We start from the raw sequence: 22,413 nt of genomic DNA, 5'->3' as shown, positions 1-22,413 counted from the left end.
TGTGTATATGTAAATGTGTAAATGATCAAGTGCCACCTTACATGGAGATGTTACAAAGCTTATTTTGGAGCACACTGCTTAGTCTCGAGGTTCAAATCAGGCCCCAAGCGAACCCTTTAAGCCCAAATTTAAATCCTGTATAAGAAAAGTGCCCAAAGCAGTGTGCAGACTTAAGTTTGCTAATACAGTCAATTAAATAAGTAACGTATTACTATATTGAAAGTGAAAATGTCTCTTGGCTAAAAATTAATAATTACTTTTAAAAGGTTACCCTTCTGACTTAGTTGCACAGAAGGAAACTACTATATTTAAAAGAAATATTCTAGAAGTTAAGAATATTTTATTAATCCATGCCTACTTTCATGACTGTTTTTGTTTAATTGTACTGTCTCAATTTTTTTCCTTATCCTTGGAAATGCCATGTATATAAAAATATTTATTTAAAATTATTGAGAGAAGAACAATATAATTATTCTGATTTAGGATGTGAAAGAAACCCATACAGTTAAGATTTAGATAAAATACATCAATATCTTAAGTACTTATTGATTTTTTACCTTGAAGCTAATAATCATTACTATGACTTCAAAAATAATGACAGTTGCCAGATGATTTTATATTATAATAAATTAACATGAGTGAATTGTCTTAGTGAGACAGCAGTGATTCCTCAGAAGAAAAACTTTGTACAGTGTTCTGAATGCTCAGGAGTGCTTGTTAGTTCAGCTGATCGGAGCAAAATTCTTTCATTTATATGCAGTTGTATTTCCAACATTCATATTAGTTTTTTCTTAGTCTGATACAGACTACATAGATGTGTAAAAGAAAATTTTTTACACAACAAAAGGTTGACCATAAAAAAATCAGCAGATGGGGTACTAATAAAAAGACCAAATCCACCATTGTTACCTTTATTTCAGTCATAACACTCACCAACAGTAAGTAGTTGATGAATACATATCAAGTAAATAAGTATTTTCATGAACTAATCAGGCTAATGATACAGGGTAACTTATCTTAAAGTTTGCTTAAGCTTCTGTTATATATTAAAAGGAGCACTTACTTACATTCTATAAGAATAGTCTTGTTGTTGTTGCTCAACATTTTTTAATATTTGATTTAAAATTATATGTATGTAAATGCATACCTATTTCTTATGGTCAGTTTCTGTACGTCATCAAACAACATTTATTTCCAGCAAACTCAAGCCCTGCCCTATCTCATTCTGATAATTTTTTTTTTAACTGAAGGATAATTTTTACAGAATTTTGTTGTTTTAGTATTTGCATTCAACAGAGGAAACTGATGAGTAATTCTTTCATTCTTATGACATAAAAGGAGACATCTAGAAAGTAAAAGTTTTTATGCTTTTAGAGGTTTTTTTTTTTTTTTTAACTTTTAAGGTAGAACAAGAAGTCACATGTAATTGAATCCATATTATAACACAATGACTAAATGATAATATGCCTTTATTAGTTCTTCAGTGTTTATTATTATTCAATAGATAGTTTTTACTATCTATTACTATCTATTTGATTCCTATCTGGAATCAAATTGTGAAACATTTTAAAATAATGACAGATTTGGCAATATAAAAATAGGTTCATTTTTTTTTTTTAAACTCAATTCATTTCCCTTTAGATGATTTTTAGGAAACTATTTAAATTTTATTCTTACACATTTTAAATCACTTGAAATTTGATCTGGCTCTGTGGAAAATGTATATGCTGCAACTGAAAAATTACAAATTATCAAAGTTCTATTTTCTTTTTCTTATCATAGAATGTAAAATTTCTTATCATAGAATGTAAAATAATAATAGATAATTTTGCTCAACTCTTTCAGATAAATTTGAACTTGGATTTGAAATGGATTGATTTTCTAAGAAAATTTAATTTATTAAACTAACCCTAGAAGAAATATCCAAACAACCTCACTCCCCAGACGAGTTTTTTTCAACAATGTCTTCTTTAAAAGCAATAGCCCCTAACAGTTTCACAATAAAATTTTATCAAAACTTACGGAATAAGTAATTTCAATATGATTTGAACTGTTTCTGGGACAAATAGGAAAAAGGGAAAACCTGGAAACTTTTAGATTATTATTATAAAATGAGTAGAGCCTTGATATGAGCACTTGATAAATATTGAATGTTTGTGTGTGTGTGTGCACGTGCACATGCACACTGAATCCTGTCCAATTCTTTGCAATCCCAAGGACTGTAGCCCGCGAGACTCCTCTGACCATGGGATTTCCCTGGCAAGACTACTGGAGCGGGTTGCCATTTGCTTCTCCAGGGGATCTTCCCATCCCAGGGATCGAATGCACCTCTCTCGAGTTTCCTGCATTGGCAAGCAGATTCTTTACCACTAACACCACCTGGAATCCCCATTGAAAGTATAGATCAGTCTTACTTATGAATAACAATGCATGAGTCCTAAATAAAATATTGGAGGAGAAAATACAGATATTAGTGAATATAATCCAGCAGAGTACATTAGAAGAGTAGTTGACCATCAGTTATATCCAAATGAAAAAACATGTTTTTAATTTTTTAAAAGGTAATTAATCACATGGGGTTTATTTCAGGAATATAAGAATGGTTTGATATTTTAAAAGCTATTACTGTACCTCATCTTAGTAGATACAAGATGAAAAACTATGTAAATTTTCTGTAGATGCTAAAAAAGGATTTAACAAAAACTCAGCAACCATTCTTTATAAGACACACAAAGAAATAGGAATACACAAAATTTTCCTTTCAAGTATGACAAAAATAAATTTACCTTAGTCCAAAAATTAGCATGGTATTTAGTGGGGAAACTAGTGGTACTCTCCTAAAATTGAGAACAACATAAAAATGCTCTCATCACAAATATTATTAACATTGGACCGAGGATACCAGTCAACATAATTCAACAGTGAAAAGAAATTGAGGATGTAAAGATTAGAAATGAGGTAATAAAATTGTCTCTTGTTTTTTACAGACAGCATGATTGTATACCTAGAAAACCCACAGAATCAACTGAAAAACTATTGCAAACAATAAAAATTTAATTAACTAGCAGAATACAAAAGTTATATGCAGAGAGTAATAGCCTTCACGTGTTCCAGCAACATCCAGATAGAGTATATGCTGAAAGAAAAGACTTCCTTTATCTAGAAAGAAGCTTAAGAAATGTGTTAGAGTACCTGAAGAAAATGTTAAGACCCCTATCTTTAGGTCTTAGAAGTGAACAAACAAATGGAAAGCTAACAAAGTTCTTAGAAAGATTGCAACAAAAATACCAGCAGGTTTTATTTCTTCATCTAGACAAGTTAATTCAAAAATTCCTATGGAGAAGAGCCAAAAAACTCTGAAAAAGAGCAGTGAGGAGGAACTGCTGCTGCTGCTGCTGCTAAGTCACATCAGTCGTGTCCGACTCTGTGCGACCCCATAGATGGCAGCCCACCAGGCTCCCCCATCCCTGGGATTCTCCAGGCAAGAACGCTGGAGTGGGCTACCATTTCCTTCTCCAAGTGAAAAGTGAAAGTGAAGTCACTCAGTCATGTCCGACTCCTAGCAACCCAATGGACTGCAGCCTACCAGGCTCCTCCGTCCATGGGATTTGCCAGCCAAGAGTATTGAGTGGGTTGCCATGTCCAAATAGTAGGCCACACTATAAAGGCTCAGTAATTAAAACAGCATAGCTCTGGTACATGAATCTACAGATCAACGAAACAAAGCCCAGGGAAATAGATACATACATGGGGATTTAGTGTTGGAAAAAGGAAGCATCGCCAACCAGTAGAGAAATGTGGGCTGTGTAATAAATGGTATTGAGACAACTGGACAGCTGCATGGGAGAAAGTTTAATTCATACTGAATACCCAGATAAATTCTGAACAGATCAAAGATGTAAATATTTTTTAAAAATAAGCTGTAAACGTACCGCGAGAAAACATCGATTTTAATTAGGAAGATCTTTCTGACTCAAAATCCATAAGCATTTAAGAGAAAAAAAGGATATATTTTCATACTGGAATGCTCATATTTTTGGCATTGTTTGAAAATTACAGTAATTAAAGAATTTTTTTAATGAGAAATAGGGTTTTTGTTAGATGTTCTGATTAAAGACCTTTTTAATTTACTCCCATTTTCAAAACCAGTTTGTCAAAGTCAACAGAAGTTTTCAAATACACTGGTAGAGCTTTAGAGACCAAAGTAAGATTACTATGCACTTGAAAAATGAAGCATTTGTCAGTATCTGTTTTTGTTATTTGGAAAGAGTATCATATTGATATTTTTAAAGGTTTCTTGAGATTACTTAATATTATTATTTATATTTTAATTTATCCTTATAAACAATAATTTTAAACTACCCCCACATCTTTCCATAGTGCGGATAAGGCCTTCAGAGAAGACCTGAAACAGAGGGCTTGTCTTTGAGAAGGTTTGTGTCCCTGGTCACACAGGCAGGATTGTTTAATCTCTTAACTGATTGATTAGCTAGGAGTTGAAAAGTAATTTGCATACCAACATGGGGAGATGTTTGCACATATGTTTTCTTTTGCAGTGCAAGTATGACTTTTGCTGGATTTGTCTGGAAGAATGGAAAAAACATAGTTCTTCCACTGGAGGATATTACAGATGTACTCGCTATGAAGTCATTCAGCATGTGGAGGAGCAATCCAAGGAAATGACTGTGGAGGTAGAGAAAACTGTTTAAGCCAAGACCTCTGCTTAAGCCACTTAATACCAGTGGAAGTATTTTGCATTTCTTCTTTGCCTACCTTTATTGTAACGAGGCATTAAATTCAATACACCTTTACGTAGCCTTTAATTTAAACAAAATGGCTCTATAAGCCTGAGCTCTTTTTTTTTTATTTTTTCTTGTTTATATGGGTAATATCAGAAAAGACATATATCCCAGCATAACTCTAAAATGACTTAAAAATAATTGTAACATTATATCAACAATATGCTATGTTATTTCATACAGTAAGTATCTTAGTCTGCTTGGCTGCCATAACAAAATACCATAGACCAAGTGGCTCAAATGAGAAAAATGTGTTTTCCACAGTTCTTGAGACTACGAAGCCCAGGATCAAGATCTGTGCCAGTTCGGTTTCTGGTGATGACTCTCTTCCTGGCTTATGGACAGCTGTCTTTTTACTGTGTCTTCACAGGGAGGAGAGAAAGCAAGCTCTGGTGTCCCTTCCTCTTCTTGTAAGAGCACCAGCTCTGTTGGATTAGATCTCCACCCTCATGAGCTTGTTCCACCTTTATCACCTCACAGGGTGATACCACAGGGCCTGTTTCCAAATATAGTCACGTTGGGGGTTAGACATTCAACATATGAATTTGATGGGAGACACGTTTCTGTCCATAGCAATAAACAATATAATAAAACATTGAAGATTTGATGACCATAGGGCTTGAGAGACATATTTACCTCACACTCTGGGAATAGTGGATTCAGTGGTTTGTCACAGAAAATACAAATGCCAGACTTTATCCTGGAAAGCGTTTAAAATGTATTGGTTATTATTTTCTCAACAAAGCAAGCAACAAATTTGTATGCATTACTATCTTTTACTAATAAAAATTTTTTGTGTGGTGAAAAAAAGCCAAATTTTAATAGCTAGTACTTTTGTTTATATTATAAAAGTCATTTGGACTTCTGTTTCTTAGGCTGAAAAAAAACACAAGCGATTTCAGGAACTTGACAGATTCATGCACTATTATACAAGATTTAAAAATCATGAACATAGCTATCAGGTATGTCCTATATCATTTCAGATGTACTGTATAATACTCACTGTTGTGAGTAAGAAAGAAAATGATATGTTTATTTCTATTTCTTTAGTTAGAACAACGCCTTCTTAAAACAGCCAAAGAAAAGATGGAGCAATTGAGTAGAGCTCTCAAAGAAAGTAAGTTATAAGTGATATATATGATAGTTAATATAAAATATCTGTCATGCTTAAGTCACTTCTTTGGTAGGAGATTAAGACCCTTAAAGGAATATATTACCTCCATTAGCTCATTTGGTAGTTTGGAGTTCTTTGAAGTCCAGAGTGCAATTTAGCATTTGAGGCCTCTGATTAGGTTTTCCACCTGGCTTACCTCACCTTCTCCTCAGCACACATCATGGTTTTGCTTACTCTGCACCATTGTTGATGCTCTACAATGTGGGCAAAAGTATATGGACTGAAAAGGCATCCCTGACCTAGTCAACAGAGCAGGATTCACAGGCTGTCCAGTTGTATGACTAACTCCCAAAGATTCTTGAGAAATTTAGCAGAGTGCCTTATGGAATGGAAGTCAAGTACAGGTTTGGGAGAAAATCATCTCATTGGTAAATAATGGACATTGGAGTCAAAAAGCAAAGGCATGAGCGCTTACTTATGGTCCCTAAAATGGAAGTTCAAAAAGAACATTCCTAAAAATGGATTGAATACTAGTTACATAATTAGAATACAATAAATACCTCACAGTGACTATACAGCATACAGGTTCTGGCATGTTTGTTTTAAAAAGTCATATTTTTTAAATTATAGCTTATATATATAAGGTTTTAAGCCTAAAATGCAATCAATCATCTTTATGTTTTTTTGGTCCATTGTATAAAAGTAGTGAGTACTAACAGCCTTTTCATGAGAATAACTTCCTTACTAAAACAATAACTGTAAGCTAAATAGCTTAGAATGGGACAAAAAGCATTAATAGCAGCTTAATCTCCGTGTTAATTACTAGTTCTTAGACCATAGTAATGACATAACTATATCAAGCCAGTAGTAAACTCTTGAAGTGTTAACTGTCCACAGTAAAAATTGAAAGAAAAAATCCTCACAGATTCTACAGTATGTTCTGTCACCGATGTGTCCCTAATACTTAGAACAGTGCCCAAAACATGTACATATAAAATAAATACTTGTAGATTTGAATTGCTGCTTCTGTTCAACTTTTTGGAGGTTCTAGCCAGCATAGTAAGATATAAGAAAGAATCAAAAGAAGATTCAGAAAGGAAGAAATGAAGCTACTCTTCCCTTCTTCTGCTCTCTCTCTCCCTGAAGTGTTCATTTACTGCTAATAGCGTTCACTACCTACCCAGTTGTTCCCCCACAATGTTATATCTTTTACCTTACAATATCATTTTTGCAGAAGCATAATTTATAATAGACTCTTTTTTTTTTTTAAGAACATAGGAAGGCATTTGTTCTAAATTCCGCTAGGGACAACCTGAGAAACTTAGTAAAGCCTAGAACTTAAAGCTAGATTTGTTTACAAACGGTGAGAACAGAATCCAGGATCATTGTATGCTTTCCTTTAGGACTGCATTCCTGGGATACTGCAGGGGTGTGTTCCATTTATAAATGTATGCAGGTCACATAAATGCAAAATGTATGAGTTTTACATAGGTTTTTAGTCTGATTCAAGTAAATATTATGATATAGCTTCTTCAGTTTCTTCTTGGAGAAAACTTAGTTGTTTAATTTATAACAGCATATTTACAAAGAAATTTTTTTACCATGCCTGGTTTACTTTATAGCTGAAGGAGCCTGTCCAGATACCACTTTCATTGAAGATGCAGTTCATGTGCTCTTAAAAACTCGACGCATTCTTAAGTGTTCTTATCCATATGGATTTTTCTTAGAACTTAAAAGCACAAAGAAAGAAATTTTTGAACTCATGCAAGTAAGATATCTTTTTTTATTAAACTTAAATGCAGTTATGATGAAAAACAGGTTTTCTCCTTTCTCAACCGCTTTACAACTAAGTTTCATTTTACTAGAGTGTAATTAACAATTTTGTTTCCATTTTTAGAATGTTTTTTAAATAAAACAAAAGTTATAGTAATAAACTGAAATTTTCTTTATGTTTGAATTTGTCACTATGTAGATTCGAGTGAGCTCTGAGCTAGGCAAGCATTTCCCACTGCAGTTATTTATTTTAAACTGGTTGAGGTTGAAATCTGGCCTGATAGAATTTTATCTTCAAAAGTGAAACTAACAGCATCACTTACTAGACAAGAACATTGGTATTTGCCAGTTCATTTTAACAGTGCAACTGAAAGAAAAACTTAGCGTACTTTTAAAAAATAAAACATTTAATTAAGCCAACTGACATGAGTATAGCCAACCAAGTATATTATACATTCCTCTTTTTTTGGAGTAACCAAACTTTCTCCTCTTGCTACGGATGTTTTTATCATCCGTTTAAACTCCCCTCTACTAATTTATGTCTTGTATTTCTTTCGATGCTTGATATTCGTATTCTCCATGAGGTCTTCCAGACGTAACCCCAGATCCCAAAGGTTTTGCCTTGCCTCACCTTCCTTCAGTATTTACATAAAGTCTATGCCATGTGGCCTTCACTTGCATGTACAATGCTTTGAATTTTATTAGTTCTTTTTCACACAGGCAAGTTTATAAACTTTTTTTATATAGCTGCGGTACTCACTACTGCTTTGTAATCCATACCAACTACATTGCTATAAATGCCTGTTGAATGAATGGTGTTTTCCTAAAATTTACGAAGTAGAAACTTGTTAAATTGGAAGTTATTATGATAATTGGATTACTTTCTGATTTCAAAAGAGAGTTAGATTTAACCAGATAGATACTGAATTTGCTATTGACTTACCCATTTATCCTATAATTTTTTTGTTTGTTTTTTCTTAACATAGACAGACCTAGAAATGGTCACTGAAGACCTTGCCCAAAAAGTCAATAGGCCTTACCTTCGCACACCCCGCCACAAGATCATCAAGGCGGCATGCCTTGTACAGCAGAAAAGGCAAGAGTTCCTGGCGTCTGTGGCTCGGGGAGTTGCTCCTGCAGACTCACCAGAAGCTCCACGACGCAGGTAAAAAAGATACACACTGTGAACCTCACCCTAGCACCAGCCACAGAGGCAGCAAGTGTATTTTTTGTCCAACTGGGATTCATATTCCTGAAAGTTACTTATACCTGAAATATTGATAGCTTATAAAAGTATGTTAACTTCTTTTTGGTGATTTTTTTTTTTTCCCCAGTACTATTTCTGTTTTTCTTGTTATTTTTTGTTGGTCATTGTGCACTTTCTCAGACTAAATTAAGGTAGGTAAATTTCACACTTCAATGAACTCATAATTCAAGTATTCTAATGTGTCATTTTGATAGTCATACACATGATGTAGAATTTGGAAGGCTTGCCAACTTATTATCGTCATACTTGTATTTTCTGGTAAAAAGTTGTGAGGAAATTAGAAATCTGATGTTAGTAAAGTTTTGTAATTGATCCACATACTCATCCATTAAAGAACAGTTGAGTTTGGTTGTTTTATTTCAGATACTTATACTGACATAAATTGAAGCATATTTTCTTGTTTGTACTAATTATAAGGATTAGAAATTCCTTGGACCCTTATTTTTATATAAACACTTAAAAATAGAAGCAATCATAAAAAATACTCTGGTATAGCATGGTGATTTTTAATTTTCCACCATTTTACATAAACATAAAACAACATAGAATTTGAAAGAATTATTTTAATTATATTCAGTAGTTGGTCTTTGGTTAAGCAAGTTCCAAGCAAAGGAGTTAGAAGTAGTGTTCAAAGGACAAGGGTCTGATTATTTGAACTTTGTTGTACTGATAAGAATCAAATGGTGTGTCTGATTTCTTTGTAGCTTTGCTGGTGGAACATGGGATTGGGAATATTTAGGATTTGCATCACCTGAGGTAATTGTTTTGTGGGGGTTGGGTTGGGTTGGGTTGGGTTGGGTCAGTTATAATTTTCCTTAGTGCAATCCTGCTAATATTTGCACCCTCATTTGTTTATTCTTGCCTCGAAAATCCCATGGACGGAGGAACCTGGTAGGCTAAAGTCCATGGGGTCGCAAAGAGTCAGACACAACTGAGCAGCTTCACTTTCCCTTTCACTTTTTCTATTCTCTAAATATCCCTTTGAGGCTGTAAACAGTGTTTTTTCTTTCCTTTATTGTAACAGTGCCTCAGCAGAGCCTACATTTACCTTCTTATGATATTTAATTATCATCACACTATTAAATGCATACCCCCTCTTATAATTTTTAATTACTGAATTTTAATTATGGGAGACCAACTTAGGGTATATTTTTGGAAAATATCTTTAACAGAAATAGGAATTTTATGTATTAGTTCAGTCTGAATTTATAAAAAGCATAAATACAAAATCTGTTTTTTTAAGTTACTGAAACAACCTGTTAGAATTGATTTATAGTCAGTTAGGTGAAAGCTTAACATTAATGTTTTATGCAGAAAGAATGCTTTGATCATATGCTCTTTGCTTCTCTTTAAGATGTTCACAATCTTCTTGTTTTCATTGTTGTTTATATCCCACTTTAAAATAAGAAGGTCCATAATACTGCAAATAGCAACAAAAACAAGATAAAGTGAAAATCTTAAACACATTGCTATTTTCTGAGATTTAAATTGCCACTGTCACTGTTGAGTCGATTTTAAATGGTTTTAGCAGTTCTCTCTACTTTGTTCTTCACACAACAGTACACCATTCGACACTTTGATATAACCTTTTAACTTAATTCTTGTAAACTATGAAACCTTTATCATTTATAGCCCATATAATATCTGCAACTGAAAGACAATGGAATTGATTATTACTCATAAATGACTGTGGTTTATTTAAATCAGATACTTTCTCTTTTCAGCTGCTGAGAATACTTGCAATCACCTTGTGGCCTTTTGATATTGGTAGATATATCCAAAACAGCATTGACTTGAGGAAAAATTTGTGCTTAGAGCTCTGATATGAAAATTTTAAAGTCACTTAAATTTTTAAAGAATTTTTGATATATTAATGAATTTTCTATTGTAGAACAAATTATGAACCTTTTCTTTACTTGAACCTATACTTTATTATTTCTGTGTTATAATTTCAGCTTTGGGGATAGTTTGGAAAATTTCCACCTTAAAGGAGGAATAAATAAACTTCAGTTATCAAAAACAGAGTACAAAGATTTCAGTATCAAGGTAGAAACACAATAGAGCAAAAATATATTCACAATCAGGTATGCATCATCTTGAGACGTCTGACTATGGCAGTAACTTAAAGAATTTCAAAATATTTGTCCTTGAATATTGAGAGCCTACTAATATGATTGACACAATTTCATTTTAGTAAAAATAGAGAAGCTTTTTATCTCACGTGTGAATATTTCTAAATAAAATTATTGAGCTCTTGTTCTCTAGGGATTGAAAAAACGTGAAATTATAAATAATATTTTATTCTTAAGAATAATTAAACTTTTTTATTCTTTAAGGTATTTGGCACATTGAGCACCAAGCTTTTGTATAAACATTGAAAATCCAAAGAATTACCATGCCACATGAAATTTTAAAATTTGTCATGTGTGTGATTATCAAGTATCTACCAAAATTATATCTTTGAAAATTAGTTCTTTGCCTTTATATAGATTATGAAAAAAATAATGTTACCAAACTTCAATAGACTTTTAGGTTGAATTTATATTTTTTGTTAAGGTTAATTACATCTTATTCTTTTTAAGCTAAATTGAATGAGTCATTGACAAGCATCAGTATTTGTTTTGTGCCACTTTAAGGGCTGTGGGACTTCCCTGGTGGCTCAGTGTTAAAGAATCTGTCTGCCAGTGGAGGTGCTCCATGAGACATGGGTTCGATCCCTGGAAAAGGAAATGGCAACTCACTGCAGTATTCTGGCCTGGAGAATTCCATGGACAGAGGAGCCTGGCAGGCAGCAGTCCATAGGATCGCACAGAGTCGGACACAAATGAGCAACTAAAACAACAACAAAGGCAGTGGAGCCCAGGGGAGACAGTGTGATCAAGATGTCTCAGGGACACCAGAATTCAAGGTCTAACCCTATAACTTAAGGTCGGCTTAGGCTGTACCTTCCTTCATTTCTCATCTTTCAAATATGGATCCTGATATCTACCCCCATGGAAGTTCTGGAAAGATTAAAGCATCTGTTTTAGTCACTGACAGAACTGGTGTTCAATAAACGGTGGCTGTTATTATTTACAATAATAAAAAACTCCTGGCAGCTTTTCCCCCTATAAATCCTAGAACTTCTCACTCTTCTCTGTAGCCATAACACTCTCAAACCTATTGGAGTATTCTGACTAAAGCCTTTCATATGCTTACTTGGAGATCTTAGGAATCCATGGAAGTTTTCAGACGAGTTTACTTTTATGAAAACAATTTTTTAAAAGTCTATCACATGGTGAGAGAATGCCATTTGATTTTTTTTTATCAGAATAATTATAACAAGTTTCTTTTACCGTTGTTTTTCAACTATTTAGTTTTCTTCAATGGAAATACATATATTCTATAAAATAGTTTATTTAATTCTGAGTAACTTTGTACCATCACCAAGTGTACAAAGTAAACAGATTCTTCCTAAAGATAAATCTCAAGTTCCGTTCAGTCGCTCAGTCATGTCCGACTCTTTGTGACCCCATGAACTGCAGCACGCCAGGCCTCCCTGTCCATCACCAACTCCCGGAGTTTACCCAAATTCACGTCCGTTGAGTCGGTGATGCCATCCAACCATCTCATCCTCTGTCATCCCCTTCTCCTCCTGCCCTCAGTCTTTCCCAACATCAGGGTCTTTTCAAACGAGTCAGCTCTTCACATCAGGTGACCAAAGTACTAGAGTTTCAGCTTCAACATCAGTCCTTCCAGAGAACACCCAGGACTGATCTCCTTTAGGATGGACTGGTTGGATCTCCTTGCAGTCCAAGGGACTCTTCAAGAGTCTTCTCCAACACCACAGTTCTAAAGCATCGATTCTTTGGCGCTCAGCTTTCTTTATAGTCCATTTCTCACATCCATACATGACCACTGGAAAAACCATAGCCTTGACTAGATAGACCTTTGTTGGCAAAGTAATGTCTGCTTCTTAATATGCTGTCTAGGTTGGTCATAACTTTCCTTCCAAGGAGTAAGCATCTTTTAATTTCATGGCTGCAGTCACCATCTGCAGTGATTTTAGAGCCCCAAAAAATAAAGTCAGCTACTGTTTCCCTATCTATTTGCCATGAAGTGATGGAACCGGATGCCATGATCTTAGTTTTCTGAATGTTGAGCTTTAAGCTAACTTTTTTGCTTTCCTCTTTCACTTTCATCAACAGGCTCTTTAGTTCTTCTTCACTTTCTGCCATAAAGGTGGTGTCATCTGCATATCTGAGGTTATTGATATTTCTCCAGGCAATCTTGATTCCACCTGTGCTTCTTCCAGCCCAGCGTTTCTCATGATGTACTCTGCATATAAGTTAAATAAGCGGGGTGACAATATGCAGCCTTGACATACTCCTTTTCCTATTTGGAACCAGTCTGTTGTTCCATGTCCAGTTCTAACTGTTGCTTCCTGACCTGCGTACAGGTTTCTCAAGAAGGCAGGTCAGGTGGTCTGGTATTCCCATCTCTTGAAGAATTTTACACAGTTTATTGTGATCCACACAGTCAAAGGCTTTGGCATCAAAGGAAGAGGAACCAGGGATCAAATTGCCAACATCTGCTGGATCATCGAAAAAACAAGAGAGTTCCAGAAAAACATCTATTTCTGCTTTATTGACTATGCCAAAGCCTTTAACTGTGTGGGTCACAAAGATAAGTCTCAAACTGGCATAATATTTTGTTGCCATCTTTGTCTGAGAAATGTGGTAGTACTTGGTGGTCCTGTGAACCATGACGACACAGTCATCCAGTTTTAGATCACCAGCCTCCAGGAAAAAAGGAAACAGTGCCTCAGCTCAGCAGTAAATTTTAAAGAACCTGGTTAATCTCTCTGGACACTTGTAGTATCTTATGTTCATTTATTTCCAACCTGATAGGTTGCCTTCCATTCTTTAATTAGAGTCCAGCTACTTACATAGATAAAGGAGAATTTCACCTGAGTCATACGATGTGAAAGTTTTACTGGGATTGTAAAACTTATTCTCATCTATTTCTGTTACTTTCACAATATAATCATATTGAATATTCTAGAGTAACTAGATAATCATAGTAACTAGATAATCACAAATCATAAACTAAAATCATATTTTAGTGTGTATCACTCAAAGATTCTACAATGATTCTCAAAATTAGCCTTTTTGTGCTGGTATCATGGCTTCTCTGGTAGCTCAGTCAGTAAAGAGTCTGCTTGCAGTGCAAGAGACCCGGGTTCAATCCCTGGGTCAGGAAGATCCCCTGGAGAAGAAAATGGCAAACCACTCCAGTGTCCTTGCCTAGAAAATCCCATGGATAGAGGAGCCTGGTGGACTGCCGTCCATGAGAATACACAGAGTTGGGCACGACTGAGCGACTAACACACACATGCTGGTATCATGTACACTGGTCTGTCTGTCACTAAAATCTGGAAAACGACATGTGTACCCAGATGATAGCAGATAGTCCCAGGTTCTGCCTCCAGTGATAGCAAACCCACTTAAAACTGTTATCACAAATGTGAAATAGGCTCGGGGACATTTGCCCACTTCTGTGTCTTCCCATATGCTAAATTGAAAACACTTTGCCTTGCCTGGGCTACAGCCCAGGCATTACCCTACATATGAACTAACACAGGAAGGAAGCCAAGTAGTACCTTGTTTTAAAGGTAACCTCATATTCTTTTTTGCAGTGAATATGGTTTGTAGTAGTCCCAAAGAATACCAGATCCATCTATCTTAACAAGTACTTAACTGTGTGTGCTTTTGTTTTTCCTTTTTTTTTTTTTTCCTGTTGCATATATCACAGTCCTTTTTTAAAAACCAGACCTCCAGAGAGGGCCTAACTCATATCAGTAAAATCTTTCTGATATTAGTTATAACTTTAGATAACAAGATCCAGGCATATGAAATGAGGCTCAGTTATGATCTAGCATTAGAGCTTGCAAGTATTCCGAATTTATTCAGACAGTTACAGTGGCTATGTAAAATTTTTCTTTTCCATTTTACCTTTTCTGTTTTCCTTGGCATGGCAAAACCTGAAGTTTCTTTTTCTAAAGCCAAGTGATTTTATAATCTGTGTATAAAATCACACATTTTTTTCCTGGAAAAAAAGTGTATGGTTGGTTTTATTTGCATTTTAAAATGTGCATGCTCTCCCGTGTTTTATAACCTGTGGTTTATGCAGGAATATGCTGAATTTCAGTATCGGAGGAGGCACAGACAACAGCGCCGGCGAGGAGACGTGCACAGTCTGCTGAGTAACCCTCCAGACCCCGACGAGCCAAGTGAAAGCACTTTAGGTGAGTCCTTGCATTGGGTTTGTTGTAATCTCTTAGTTCTCTTGCATGTCTTCAAAAAGTGGCGAATCTAAATGTTGTGAAAGAGTTTGTAATTTAGGTATACAGTCAGCATGCAGGTGCTTCTAATGTCACAGGATGCAGAAAACCAGGGCGATTAAAAACATGGACTGGGGAGTCAGACAGACCTGAGCTCATGCCTCCAGCTCTGCTGCATGTCACTGTGAAGCTTTAGTCCCCCAACCTCTCCAAGCTTTGGTCTCCTCCTTCTAAAGAAGCAACAGCAGTAGTGTTGCTTTGTGGGCTTGTTGTGAGTGTTAAATGAGGCAGTGTCTGTAAAACCCTTAAATACGAATAGCACCCAGCGAGCACTTGATAGATTGTAGCTGTTGGTTACTCTTAGTGTGTTCCTGAAATATTTTTCTCCTAACCTCAGTTTTCCTATCAACATTTTTAAAATTCCTAGTAGTGAAGATAATTTATCATCCTTTAAATATTAAATTTTTAATTGAAAATCTTCCAACTACAGCAGTGTCAGCAGCTCATCTTTAATATATCAGGATCGACAGGGTTAAAGATTAGCTTTGGGGGCTATTGTAACTTGCAAATTCTTTAAAGAACTCTGAAAACTAAAACACCTTTCTTGTTGCCTAAGGGGAAAAAAACAAACACTTGGTAGCACTTGCCTTTATGAATAGAACGATGTATAATCTAAATAAAGTTGTAAAGCCTGATCATGGATTTGAAATAATTGTGTTAGATATATATTGTTGCTTGTGGTGAGACATTATGGATGAAAAATCTCTGAAAGATGAAGTGAACTTGTGGCCCCGGGTTTTCACCAGCGCTCAAAGAGAAGTCATTGATTTAGTTAAAAAGATGTACGAGGCCTGATGTGACTAAACTCTCTGGCACTGCTTGCTTTGACACAGATCTCCCAGAAGGTGGCGGTGGCCGCAGGCCAGGCACCTCCGTGGTAAGTTCTGCATCTATGAGTGCGCTGCACACTTCCTCCCTGCGTGACTACACACCCGCCAGTCGCTCCGAGAACCAGGACTCTCTTCAGGTAGCCTTTCTGGGCAACTTCGTTGCCCCTGCCTTTTGCTCTTTCTCCCTTGAGCCTGGCTTCCTATTTTTACTTCTGTTGCTCTCCTTTTTCTCCCTTCCCTTCTACAATCTTTGCTTCAGAGCTATACTACAGGGAAAGATTTTTCTATTTCAGATTTACACTTAAGTAATTTATTTTCTCTTTAGCATGGGCAAGGAGAAAATTAAAATAAGATTCTAGTAGGTCAAAAAGTTCTTCTGTATAAATAGAGGTACTGTTAATCATCTGTTTGGTAAAAGAACAGTGGCAGACCTCACTGGGTTCGATCATTTTTCCTTTTAAATTTTGAAGTAATTTTACTTTCTTTTGCCTCAGGCTCTCAGTTCCTTGGATGAAGACGATCCCAATATACTTCTTGCAATACAATTATCTCTGCAAGAATCTGGGCTGGCCATCGATGAAGAAAGTACAGACTTTCTCAGTAATGAAGCATCCTTAGGGGCAATAGGCACCTCTTTACCTTCCAGACTGGACTCCGTCCCCAGGAACACAGATAGCCCTCGAGCTGCATTGAGCAGCTCTGAGCTATTGGAACTTGGTGACAGCCTCATGAGACTAGGAGCAGAAAGAGACCCATTTTCAACTGACACCCTGAGTTCCCACCCTCCCAGTGAGGCGAGAAGTGAATTCTTCCCCTCATCCAGTGACCCTGACTCAGCCAGCCAGGACGCCAACATCAATGACAATCTTCTTGGCAATATCATGGCTTGGTTTCATGACATGAACCCTCAAAGTATTGCTCTGATTCCTCCAGCAGCTACAGAAGTCAGTGCAGATTCTCAGCTCCCCTGTGTCAAAGACGAGTCAGAAGGTGTGAGGGATGTGGAACTGATGCCTCCAGAAGATTCAGTGTTTGGAGATGCTGCGATCAGTGAAGGTAGAGGAACCCAAAGAGGAGAAGAAAATGCTTTGGAGGGAAATATTCTGGCTGGGGAAGCAGCATCTCAAGCTGGCGACAGTGGTAATGAGGCCGCCAGCAAGGGGGATGGTTCCGATGTTTCAAGTCAGACACCTCAGACCTCAAGTGACTGGCCTGAACAAGTACACTTAGTATGAACTGCACATCTCGGGGCTCTAGTGACTTGCAGGTACAGATGGTATGCTAGTGGAGTATGCTTTGCAGAGACTTGATCCACTTAATTCCAACTAATTATAAACCACTGACATTAGGATTAAATGTGAAGGAGTTCCCTTGAATGGTATAGCTTCATTTCTGATTTTAACCTGACAGGGAATTTCTTCTATATTTAATTGGATAGCTTTTCCCCTTTATGCTGACAAACAGAAGAGCTGGAGAGATTAACACAAATGGAATAAATAGCTTAGATTCCACATTCGAAGAAAATGCAGTCCTCTGTTTAGATCAGCAGCACTTAAATTGAACATTAAATGAAAGGCTTACTTTCTAATCCTTGGGTGGTTTTTCCTTTAAAAAAAAAAACTGAAAGTTTTCTTCATTTCAGTAGTTATTTTGGACAGACCTAATATTTCATTCCTCCATCTCTCTGTGCTCTTCTGTAACTTTCCTTCTTCCTTTTTGTCTGAGCGGTGTGAATTGAGGTAGCCAAGGCTTCTCTTTAGCGCTGCGTCTACCACAGTGTAATTGATTTTAATTTCACATGAATCGGAGATCTCTTTTCATGTCTATTTACAGTCCACTCGTGCCAAACTCTGACTCGTGCGCTGACAAGGCGTGCAGGTGTGCCGTGTCCCGGAGGGCTTCCAAGCAGTCTCAGCCTTCCTGGAAGTAACAGGTGCCACTTGGTAGCAGTGATGTTGCAGAATTTAGTGGGCTTTTGTTGCCATGGAGACTGCATTTAAATAAATGTAGCCTGTAGCTTAAGTTAACTAAATCTAATGCTGCTGTTCAAAACAGTTTATTTTAATATTAAAATACAGTTGATTAGCAACAGCGGTGCTGTATTTTAAGAGACACTTTATTGGAAGTGCAATCATAGTTCTTTGTTTTCACAATTTTACAGTGCATTCTAATTACTAATGGGTGCAATTACTTTTAATGGTAAGTGTTTTATAAAATAGAAAAAAAAAAAGTGGAGTTTTCATGAGTTATAGTAAATCCCACAATTATTTAAAAAAAAAAAAAACTCAGTAAAGCATCCTGCGCAACATGTTACCGTGCCTTTGCCTCACCTCAATGGGTAGTTGCCAGTCAAGTAAGTAATTCCAACTTCAATGTCTCTTCTGAAGTAACTATGCTGTATGAATTGCAAAGACCTCCATAAAACCACCCATGGCCTTGCCTTTACAGTAAATATAACAACTAAATGTTCAATCGGTTTGTTTGACTAAATCGCAAATGCTGACGTGTTTGTTCTATTGCACAATACTCATTTGCTGTGTGATTACTGTTTAGTGTTGGAAAAAATCAACTTCCTAGTTACCAGTGTCTTACTGTGAAGAAAATGCTGGTCTTAGTTGTAATTAAGATACAGTGGTACAGTGTGTAATTAAAACTAGAATAAACTGTTGGAATCGCTGTTTTACTTACATATTACGAAAACTAGCATAACATAAGCAAAATAGATATGCAACACTCTATTTAATGTTTTGCCAGATTCTTATCAGAAATCTACAGATACCAAAATTCCAGTACCAAGTTTGTACAGGCAAGTCCTGGGATGGGTGAAAGGTTATGTTAGTATTAATATCCACATGAGCTGAAATTAACAATTTTTGATTACTTTTTGTCCCAAACCCTGCTGTTGAAATTTCCTTGTACTTCGAATCGTATGGCTCAGACATTATATTAGAGTATTTAATATTCCCCTCTTCCCTTAGGATAAACTGTGTGGGAATTGCTCCTGTGCCATGGATATCGGAAGTCCACATTGGTTTTTATTTCCCCAGCTATCAGAAACATTGATTGATATCAATCCCTATTAAAATTAGTTGGGGAAAATATTACCTTTATCTACAGTGTATTACTGTATATGAAACTGAAATAGTCCATTAAAGGATTTTTTTACAAATTTAATTTAGATTGAAAATATCAACACCAATCAGTTTTTAGATCAAGTTGTAATTTTTCAGTAGGAGGAGTCTGTGTCACACTGAGGCGGCTGCAGAGCCGCGGTGCTGGGAGAAGGAGCGCCGTGCTGGCAGTGTCGTCGAGGCTTCTGGTTTCACACTCTTGTGCAGCTCCCTGTGTTTCTGTGGTCTCTCCTGAGCATGAAAAGGATCAGTATCCAATTTGTATTTCCTTGGTACATATTTTAAAAACACAGTCACTGACTTTACGATTCAGAAATAAAGTTTGGCAAAGCCTATTTTGTAAACAAGTTAATTTTATAATGTAAGAAAAAATTACTCTAACCTTGACTTGTTATTTGCACTTTCATAGTCTATACTTGATACATTCCCACTTTATATACAATAGGATTCTACAAACGTGTAGATGTTTGGCCAAATGAATGCTGTTAATAATATGTAAAATTCTTTGATTAAACATTTATTACTTAAACTACTTCACTTTTGTCTCATTATAGACTTTGTTTAACCAAGTCAGGAAGCTAATCTTCTTCACATTAAATTCCCTCTAATACGATGGGGTTAATTTGGTTCTTACATGTAATAGATTAGTTCCTAATATTTTCTATACTAGCCTGCTTACTGAGCATGTTATACCCCAGAGATAAGCCTAAAACGTTGCATGATAATGTGTTAAAACGTTGTGACTTCAGCACTCATTATTTTTAATCACTGTAACTTTCAGAAGAAAACTTACGGTTTTTCCTTGAAGTCTCTAATAGAAACATAGAAAAAGAATTTTAAGATAGTTTGTGAAATTGCTTAGGATAGGAAAATTTTTTTATGCCATATGAATAGAAATGCCTGCTTCTCAATCATTTAATTGTTCTTTCCCGTTTAAGTAATTGCAGCAGCCCCCAGCATCTGAACTTCAGTGCTCAGGCACAAGTCCCAGACCCCCAGCTGACGCTTCACAACATGTGCCCATGGTAACCTCTGAGAGTCGTCGTTTTGTTTGCGCCTGTCAGTTTGTGGATCCCAAGCTTAACTCCAGTGTCAGTATGCAGAATTACTCTTTAAATGTTGTTTATTACAGCCACTGATCTCATTTCTGTTCCCTTTTTAGTCCTTGGATCATGTTGCTGACCTTAATGAAATTAAAATCTGGTGGCTCAGTGGTAAAGAAGCCCCACGCCAGTGCATGAGACTCGGATTAGATCCCTGGGTCGGGAAGATGCCCTGGAGGAGGAAATGGCAACCCACTCCAGTATTCTTGCCTGGAGAATCTTATGGACAGAGGAGCCTCGTGGGCTACAATCAACCCATAGAGTCACAAAGAGTCAGTCGGACTCACTCAACTGAAGTGACATAGCACGTACTGTGGCTTACCTGTTATGAAATTGCAGTCTCAGACTTACTGAAATTTGGTCATAATTTTAAAAGTTACAGTTAGTAAATTACTAAAGAGTAAAATTTTAGAATCTAAATATCACATGATAATACCAATTTGGGTTTTTTCCTTTTTCAGGCTGAAATTAAACTCCATAGGAGAAAAGTATTCATGTGCTTGGCTCTGGGGCTGAGTAGTAGTTGTATCTCAGCCCTGGGTTGTGGTTGTAATTACAAGGTCATCACCTAGCAACAGTATGTTACTGCCTTGTCAGTCATTATCCCCTTCTCTCCAGTAGATTTCTTTCTGGAAAGATGTGAGTAGGCAATGGCATCCCACTCCAGTACTCTTGCCTGGAAAATCCCACGGAAGGAGGAGCCTGGTGGGCTGCAGCCCATGGAGTCGCTAAGAGTCGGACACGACCCAGCGACTTCACTTTGACTTTTCACTTTCGTGCATCAGAGAAGGAAATGGCCGCCCGCTCCAGTGTTCTTGCCTGGAGAATCCCAGGGACTGGGGAGCCTGGTGGGCTGCCGTCTATGGGGTCGCACAGAGTCAGACACAACTGAAGCGACTTAGCAGAAGCAGGTCTTTCTAGATTATTATGTGATCATTCTTCTAAGAACTGGGTCTAGTCATGCTTAAAGAAAGATGGACCAGAAGAGTTTCCTAAATTTAGCTCTCTGTTGTACTTAGGAATGACAAGTGGCTGACACACTGCTGCTGCTGCTAAGTCGATTCAGTCATGTCCGACTCTGTGCAACCCCATAGGTGGCAGCCCACCAGGCTCCCCTGTCCCTGGGATTCTCCAGGCAAGAATACTGGAGTTGGTTGCCATTTCCTTCTCTAAACCAACTGAGTGGTGGCCAAACTTAAGAAGAAATTACTCTTATTCAGTCTTTAAAACTGTAACTTGAAAATATTCCTAATCAGGATATAGATATCATCTCTGAGCCAGCCTAGCCTTCACAAGGCATCAGTTTACAGACAAGCTGGGAGAAAGATTCATGAGGAGTAAACAATACAGAAAATGGTAGTTATGGGATGAGACAGTCCAGTTCTCCTGGGCCTCTGAAGTGCCTACACATCTTGCTGAGTGTGCCAAGACTACGAGAACTGATGAGGGGTTTGCCTGAGCCACTTCTCAGCACTTATATCTCTCGTAAGCCTGGGGACAAGAAGCAGGTTTGCTGTAAAAGTGTTGGATTCCTTGCTCTCTCTTCCTCAGCTGTGACACAGACCGCTGCGTGCTTGGCGTTCATCCAGGCCTGCGGTGTTGCCTGTGGGAACTGGGGACCTGGAAAACTGACATAAATATGCAGACACTCACTCTGCATGCTGCACACGCCTCTGATCAAGGATCCTGTGTCTTCCGTCAGCATCCACAAAACTGACAGGCTAACTTACTGGATAAAGTCAAACCTCAGATGGTTTCGGCAGCAAGGTTTGGAATGCTGACAGACACTTTTCTGGAAGGTGAACCATTGGGCCAGGTTTGGGAATATTAGATTCCCTGGAATCAGTCTGGTAGTCAGTGCTGTCAATCAAGATGGATTAAAGATGGGGGGAGGACAAGTGTCCCCACTGGCCTAGCTTTTACTGAACAGGAGTTGAGTTAATGTTTACAGGCTGAATGGTAAAAATAGGGTTGAAACAAACTGTCCGAATATGCCTTGATTGTTGCCAACTCT

The 22,413-nt window shown here is 36.9% G+C and overlaps 1 protein-coding gene across 7 annotated transcripts in view; it reads left to right on the top strand.

Annotated features, from left to right (window-relative positions):
* ANKIB1 (ankyrin repeat and IBR domain containing 1) overlaps positions 1-19,828 on the top strand; it is a 157,503-nt gene extending 137,675 nt beyond the window's left edge. For 5 of the 7 annotated variants that reach the window (XM_086397937.1, XM_086397936.1, XM_086397931.1 and 2 more), the window contains 9 exons: positions 4,557-4,691; positions 5,675-5,761; positions 5,850-5,916; positions 7,536-7,681; positions 8,673-8,851; positions 9,658-9,709; positions 15,125-15,239; positions 16,169-16,302; positions 16,660-19,828. In XM_086397937.1, coding sequence (XP_086254063.1) covers positions 4,557-4,691; positions 5,675-5,761; positions 5,850-5,916; positions 7,536-7,681; positions 8,673-8,851; positions 9,658-9,709; positions 15,125-15,239; positions 16,169-16,302; positions 16,660-17,400 — 1,656 coding nt within the window. In that variant the 3' untranslated portion in view covers positions 17,401-19,828. The remainder of the gene's footprint in view (positions 1-4,556; positions 4,692-5,674; positions 5,762-5,849; positions 5,917-7,535; positions 7,682-8,672; positions 8,852-9,657; positions 9,710-15,124; positions 15,240-16,168; positions 16,303-16,659) is intronic. The other 2 variants (XM_086397938.1, XM_086397935.1) reach the window with 1 other exon arrangement.
* The last annotated feature ends 2,585 nt before the right edge of the window (positions 19,829-22,413 follow it).

Source organism: Bos grunniens, chromosome 4 (assembly GCF_055505025.1).
Source record: "Bos grunniens cultivar Pamir isolate PY7600 chromosome 4, Bosgru_T2T1.0, whole genome shotgun sequence".
NCBI lineage: Eukaryota > Metazoa > Chordata > Mammalia > Artiodactyla > Bovidae > Bos > Bos grunniens.
Note: the sequence above shows the minus strand (reverse complement) of the source record. Positions and strands in the feature narration are given on the sequence as shown.